At 41.5% G+C, this 7835-nt stretch overlaps 1 protein-coding gene across 1 annotated transcript; it reads left to right on the forward strand.

The window, feature by feature from the left end:
* Window positions 1-391: 391 nt before the first annotated feature.
* Window positions 392-6757, forward strand: LOC101484472 (interleukin-1 receptor type 2). Its single transcript, XM_004568988.4, has 10 exons — window positions 392-477; window positions 2585-2678; window positions 3374-3626; window positions 4023-4197; window positions 4339-4516; window positions 4972-5061; window positions 5166-5231; window positions 5364-5499; window positions 6048-6193; window positions 6366-6757. The coding sequence occupies exons 2-10, from the start codon at window positions 2594-2596 to the stop codon at window positions 6509-6511; spliced, it is 1275 nt and encodes a 424-aa protein (XP_004569045.1). The 5' UTR covers window positions 392-477; window positions 2585-2593; the 3' UTR covers window positions 6512-6757.
* Window positions 6758-7835: the final 1078 nt, after the last annotated feature.

The following is a 7835-nucleotide window of genomic DNA, read 5'->3' on the forward strand; positions in this document are numbered from 1 at the left end:
GGGAACTGCCTGCATGGCTCCACACAGCATTGCTGGCTGTGAGTACATTGTGACGCTCGTGATGATGTGTGTTCATGTGTTAAAACAAACAGAGATGTCCATGCAGACACAAGCAGCAGCTCATTCCAGTGAGCGACAGCTGTAAACAGATGTAAGACAAGAATGCTGCCTTTAGACTCGGGAAACTGTTTGGAAATCATTATAGGTCTTTTCCCACAGTGCATCTGAGTGGGTTTGTGTATATACTGTGTGTTTGGAGTCACCAGACTTGAGTGGTGAGCTGTACATCACACTGCATTACATTGGGAAACCTGAGAAATTTCCACCTCAGAGGGGTGGGAACATTGAAAAGAGACTGCAGGTTTCCCCTGAGCTAATAGGAAACTGATCATTTGCTGCTTCAGTCCACGCTGTCACCACATCTACCTGTCACCAGTGTCACACTGCCAGGACCACCGCCACGCTCACCTTTACACCGTGAGTATACTGCATTGCTGTGTATGTAATCATAGGAAAGTAAGGTTAGGTACACGCGTGTGCCGTATTTATATGTACACACATATGGTTGCTTATATAACAAAACTGCCTAACTATAATATATAACTTTTTAACAATAATGCGCTTGTTATGTACTAATAAGTACTGAAAATTCCATATTTTATTCTGTTTTGTCATATTTGCAACCATTTACATTGCAGGGTTTTACTGTCACAGCATGTTTACTTTAAATATTTCATTTGCTGCACAAATGTTTAAATCTACTTAGTTTGCAACAGATCGAGACTTTAGAGTTTATCCAAAACTACTATAATAAAATATTTGTATGGGTGCACTGTAGGAAGAAAATGTAAATGTTTCTCAGACCGACAGTTCTACTGAATCAAACGAGGATGTGTATACTTTTTTTTCTTAAATAAGTGATTTTCACGATAAATGCAAAGGCATCCGCAACTTAATGTCGAATTAAGTCGCCATCATTGCGTTAATAATTTGAGATATATTTTTGAAGTGGAGGTCAAATTCTCTAGTTTCGTCGTAGACTGTGTGAATACAAAAGGTTCATTTAATTATGAAATATTGAGCTTATCATAAGAGCACATGCAGTATTTATAATATTATACTTAAACTGAAGGAAACTACAGATAGCATTGTAAGGTTTGGCAGTAGCAGTAAAAAAAACGGTCATAATAAATGAGTTATAAAATTGTTCTCGGCTTTAATGGAAACTCTTAATCCTGGAAAATGTGTCAGTGCATTGTGACTTGTGTATGCATATTCATTTACAACACTGGCACTCCCACACTTTATGGGCCTTCCTTTTAATGACACATGGAGGATTTCAGTGTGGAAATGATTTATCACACCCGCATGTGTGTGGCACTCGTGTCTGTCTGTCTGTGTGTAAGAGTGAGCGAGAAAATGTTCACTTCTCTCAGCTGATCCTTGTAATCGGAGGAGAAAACAGAAGCGAAAATCCACTTGTTTCCACGGAAACAAAACTATGGAAATCTTACCTAACAAAATGCATTTAAATACGATACGGAAAACTTTCAAAGTATGCTATATACTACTATATGTGTGCAAATAGGATACAGTAAACGGACTATATTTAGAAAAAATTAAATACAAGTAGGCTTTACACTAATGTTATTATGCAGCACTTTTATGCGTCTTTAAATCACAGGTGTCGAACTCCAGGCCTCGAGGGCCGGTGTCCTGCAGGTTTTAGATATATCCTTGATCCAACACAGCTGATTTAAATTACTTCTCCAGAATCCTGGTGATGAACTAATCCTTTGATTCAGGTGTGTTGGCCCAGGGTGAGATCTAAAAGCTGCAACAACTGGCCCTTGAGGCCTGGAGTTCCCCACCCCTGCTAAATGTATATTTATTGTTGACTGAATATGCAATATATTACCAAATTGTTGCCCTGATCTTAATAAAAAATTGCTATAGGTTACACCTGTCCTCACTACTAGTTTAGGTCTTTAGTATTGGAATAAAAAAATAGTAGCTAAACCCCAATTTATCACCAAGCCATTCTGTTCATTCGAACATCAAAAACATATTTTAATACTACATCTTTAGTCCAGTTACTATTGTTATTCATTTTACTGACCTATGATGTGAGTGACTTTAAAAGGTTTAATATGAGTCATCCCATGTGGTGCCATTGGTAAACTCCCTAAATTTGACTCTAGGATGTGGGGGCGAGATGAAGTGGATTGCCGACATCTTTGATGACGATGTGCTGATGTCACAACCTCTACAATCTGAAAAGAGTTTGCATAAAAGCCGATTTGGTTAAAGCTTTATGAGGCGAGGACACTTATACCTCAGCAGCCCAGTGTTTAAAGCCTCATGTCCAGATAACATTTGAAGTTTTTCCTTTGTTATTTTTCTGGCCTTCGATGCCCTTTTTTATCCTCTCTGTGGGTTATTTTTTCTCTTAAGCCTTTTCTTTAATGTTTTACTGGAAAAAACATTTAAGCTGGAAAGCTGGAAGCAACTGAACCGACTTGTTTAAACATCACTACAAGTTTTGCTGGTGGATGTTTTATTTCAGACGTTTGTCTCCCTGCAGACTGCCATCATGGTCTTTTTGCCTTTAACATGTGCTGTGGTCATCATCAGCTGTGTTTATGGAGGACCTCCATTACCTCCTTTGCCAACGAAAGGTGAGCTTGCAGCAGCTACACTACACACACTGCATACTGTAAGAGGCAGTAGTATTCATCACAGAGAGAATGCATTGTGATCATTACAGTATTACAGCGGGGTGATCTTGCTTTTTAGACAGATATCTTATTACAACCGACTCCATGATCATCACCCACTCTACATATGTTTACATGTAGATGCTGTGGCGCGATCTTTCAAGCCCTACAGGTACAGCCGTTACCAAAATTATTAGAACGAGAAAACACAAAGAAGGCTGTCAAAAAGTTCTTTAAAACTAAAAATTATAGCTATATATTTGGCAAATTATTAGGTACGGCATCTTCATCAAAAAATTATAATGTGCTTTTTCGTAAAAGTGTAAAGAAAAAAAAATCTGATAATTATTTTCTAACATTAAAAAGTAGAATTTGGATCTCAGAGCTTGATCATACTGGTTGCTTAACCATTGCAGAAACATCAAAAGTGTTACTGTAATGGTTAAGCAAGATCAACCTTTCACCGGGTGGAGGTCTAATGTTGAGCACTGTAGGTGGTGTGTTGGAGGGACTGAAAGAGGTTTTTGATAATACTGACTTAATGCTCATGTGACAGTGTGACTGCCTTGTGAGAATCACACTTTATGAGTTGCACTGCTAGATTTTTTTGCACGTGTCGTTTCTAATCACTACATGGCCCTAATATGTACTTGCAGATGGCTGCTACCTGGTCGATCCAGAGGTGGCGACATTCAGAGTGGAGGGTGAAGCAGTAATCCTCTCTTTCCCGATATTCAGCCATGTTCTTGAAAAACGCAACATTGCCCCCCCAACCGCTGAGTACTCCATCACCAAGGACAATGAGATGGAGGGCACAAACTATCAGGGACGTGTTCAGCAGCAGGATAACCAGCTGTGGCTCCTCCCAGCTGTGGCTTCAGACTCAGGGAAATACACCTGCACATACAGGTAGTTAACCAGAGTCAAGAGAAATGATCTCTCCAAGTAACAAGACCGTTCTTTCCACAGGCGATGCTGGTAAAACTAGCAAAAGCTGATAAGTAATCTGATAGGAACAAATGACAACATTGTTTAGTTTTTATGTCCAACACTTAAACATGCAATGATTACCTAAAATAAAAGTATTATTTTTCACATTTCAATTTTTACAATTTTTTTTAAACTACTTGCTGTTTTGTTAGAAATTAGATGGAAAACCGCCCCCCCTCCAATTTACAGACAGGGTGGCTACAAAGCAACATATCAGAAACTAGCAGAAAGTATGTTTCTTTTTATACTTTCCTCTCCGGATTGAAACTTTCAAACTGGAGAAAACTTGGTCACTTGTAACACTTTTGTTTCCAGAAATGAGACCTACTGCGTAACTGGAAGTATCAAGCTGCACGTGTACGAGCCCACTTTAGTAGACATGAAAAAGCTGACGCATAAAGTGACAGCCGCAGTGGGAGAGACGCTGACATTAGAGTGTCCATCTCTGCGTAACTTCAACAAGACGGACAGCATGATAGAGTGGTACAAGGTGAGTGAACGAACCTGTCGGCGCTTGGCAAGGAACTTTCTGCCTGATGCGGTTGACAGGGATATTTTTTTACACTCTTTTGAGGTAATTGGCTAAGGCTGGTAGTGATGAGTCATTTAACCACATGCTGCCTTCTTGCAGGACTCCAACACCACTGCTTCTCCAGCAGGCAGAGCAGGGTCCTTCCAACAGCACAGAGGCAAACTGATGATCCCAGCTGTGAAGCGAACCCATGCAGGCATCTACACCTGCAAGCTCAGGGTGCGCATTAACAACCAGCAGTACAAAGTCAGCAGAGTCTATCTTCTCCATGTGCAAGGTTTGTGATCTGCAAAGTCATGCATGTGCTGAGAAATGTGGGTTAAATAAGAGTTTTTATCTATTACATGGCTATTACTGCATTTATAGTTTTAGATTATTAAGTATAATACAACTGTCAGGCTAGAGGACAGATCACACTTATGCTTCTTTTTAAGTAAACATGCAGAGCAAATGAGAAAAAAAATCTTTAAAAAAATTCATTAAATTAATACTTAAATAAGCAAATCACTTTAATTTTATGACAATGTGCAACGGTCAAGTACTTTACATAAAGATCATCAATTTACTTCTTTACAACTAGAGCGTTGTGGTGCACTGCCCTCTACTGGCCCACTAGGGAAATAGCATGGGCCGCACAGATAACTCCATCAAACACATTAATGATTATTACTGTGCCAAATAGTCCACTGTTGTTATTATTTAAGGAGCCGTTTGTTTGGATGTGTCTTCCAGGCCCTGATCCTGAGATCACAACCAAATCCACTGTGCCTAACATCTCTGTGACCTCTGACCTTGGGTTAATCAGCACCAGCACTGTCAACAGTGAGTTTTTTAATAGATAGATAGATGTTTTATTTTTTTTTATTTGATTAATTCAAATTCCCCAGAGGGACTGTTCATGAAGAAATGCCTTGTTTATGTTTTAGCTCCAATAGTTCAGCCACCTGTGATTGTTTCACCACTAAATGGAACCGTTTTTGAAAGTCCACATGGTGAGTGATAAAACTCTTTAGTCCTAAAATAAATAATAACAATACAACCTCATTCTTAAATAAACATAGAACCAAACAGACTGTAAATATATATTAAATGTCTCATCTAGATTTGCCTCTGACTTTCTTTAGGTTCAGGACTGAAACTGTTCTGTCAGGTGCTCACCGAATGTCAAACAGCAGATTCTACTGAGGTCACGTGGTTGGTAAATAGCCAGACAGTGGAGTCATCGTACCTTGACAAGCGTGCTCTGCAGGGGGGAAGAAGGTAATTTTTGATTTTGTCTGCACTGGTTCTAAAATTACACGTAAACCTTATCTAACTTAAATGTAAGTTTATTACGAGTTCAACTGATGCTACTTTGGAATGATAATAGCTTCTTCGATTTTGACTGCAGGTTAGAGAATAAATGGATGGAACCATTATGAGAAAAATTGCAAAAGAAAATACAAATGAAAGGCCAGCAGACAAACATGTGTATGTGCATGCTAAAGATAAGCCCTGTAGCCGGAAACACGGGTCATCGTGGTCTTCCAAACCCACTTTGCGATCGTGCCTATTTCCAACATAACCTTTTGCGCTCCTACAGGATCTGGTCTGTAAAAAACTGTGATGGTGTCTTGCCTCTCAGACAAGTTAAATAACACATTTCTGAGAGGTTGTTATGGATATTTGATCCACCAGTATTGAAATAATCTACTACCAGGTGTTGCTAACAGCTCTGACTCTAATGATTACTCTTTATGTGAAATCATTAGAGACACGCCTCGTTCACAGCATTAAAAACAGACGGCTGCTTGTCTCGATGTTTCCAGGGTTACCAGGGTGTCCAAAGGCTGCCAGATTGAGTTGAGGCTAATTGTCGAACCAATAACAGAAGAAGACGAGAAGTCAGAGTTAAAATGTGTCACTCAGAACAAAGGAGGAAGACGAGAAGTTGTTGCACAGCTTCGACTAGAAGGTGAGCTGTTCTTCACATTAGGCTGCGAACTCTCGCAAAATTGACGACACACACAGTATTAAGTTATATTTTTTGTCTTTGGTTTGTTGAGATCACCTCAACAAACCAAAGACAGGACAACTAAACCTTGATATGTAAAGACACTAATCTACCTTTGCCTCTCTGTCTACAGACTCCACCTTTACATGGGTGGTTGTGGCTGCAGGGGCTGTGATCTCATTCCTCACAGTGGTCTCTGTGTTTCTCTACGTCCTCTTCAAACCTAGAAGGAAAAAGAACAGGGATTACTTTCTGGCTCGGCAGAGCAGCACCTTCTAGCTCTGGCGCTGTGCACGCTTCCTCATCAGAGACCTCCTTTTAAACTTTACCTTTTACATCAGATTATTTTTTATGCATTACTTCCGTGTGATATCCAGGAGCAGCACCACGTCTTTCTTAGGGTTGTCCATAAAATTCACTGCTAAAGGCTGCTAATCAGCGAATGAATAACTTTATGTTTGTTATTGATGTTATAGTTTTCTGGGGGGATTCACTGGAATGAATTAAACAAATACCTCTCTGACACTCAAAGGTGAACAATGTTTTTTGTAAGGTTAGAAGCATGTAAAAGATGAGCCGTTGTGTTACCTAGTTCTTTTACACCGATTCAAGACATGAAATCCAATTTAAGACAACACGCCAGATGTTTGAGATACACACTGACATCACTGATGTTTTTACACATTTGGATAATGATATATCAAGACGATGAGTGGAATTTTAACTATTTCCCACCAAAACTGTAATAATGTGTTTATTCCAATTCAGTTGGCTTCAATTTCCTTTTGCGCTCAGTGTCAAGCATCAGGTCCCAGATTTCAGGTCCATCAAAAACATCCATCCATCCATCCATCCATCCATCTTCATCCGCTTTATCCGGGGCCGGGTCGCGGGGGCAGCAGCCTAAGCAAAGAGGCCCAGACCTCCCTCTCTCCAGCCACCTCCTCCAGCTTATCCGGGGGAATACCAAGGCGTTCCCAGGCCAGCCGAGAGATATAATCTCTCCAGCATGTCCTGGGTCTGCCCCGGGGCCTCCTCCCGGTGGGACATGCCTGGAACACCTCACCCAGGAGGCGCCCAGGGGGCATCCTTGTCAGATGCCCGAACCACCTCAGCTGGCTCCTTTCGATGTGGAGCAGCAGCTGCTCTACTCTGAGCCCCTCCCGGATGGCCGAACTTCTCACCCTATCTCTAAGGGAGAGGCCAGCCACCCTTCGGAGGAAGCTCATTTCTGCCGCTTGTATCCGCGATCTCGTTCTTTCGGTCACTACCCACAGCTCGTGGCCATAGGTGAGGGTAGGGACGTAGATCGACCGGTAAATTGAGAGCTTCGCTTTTACACTCAGCTCCCTCTTCACCACGACGGACCGGTGCAGCGTCCGCATTACTGCAGCTGCAGCCCCAATCAGTCTGTCGATCTCCGGCTCCCTTCTCCCATCACTCGCGAACAAGACCCCGAGATACTTGAACTCCTCCACTTGGGGCAGGAACTCATCCCCGACCCGGAGTGGGCACTCCACCCTTTTACGGCTGTGAACCATGGCCTCAGATTTGGAGGTGCTGATCCTCATTCCCGCTGCTTCACACTCGGCTGCGAACCGTT

Source organism: Maylandia zebra, linkage group LG16 (genome assembly GCF_041146795.1).
Source record: "Maylandia zebra isolate NMK-2024a linkage group LG16, Mzebra_GT3a, whole genome shotgun sequence".
NCBI lineage: Eukaryota > Metazoa > Chordata > Actinopteri > Cichliformes > Cichlidae > Maylandia > Maylandia zebra.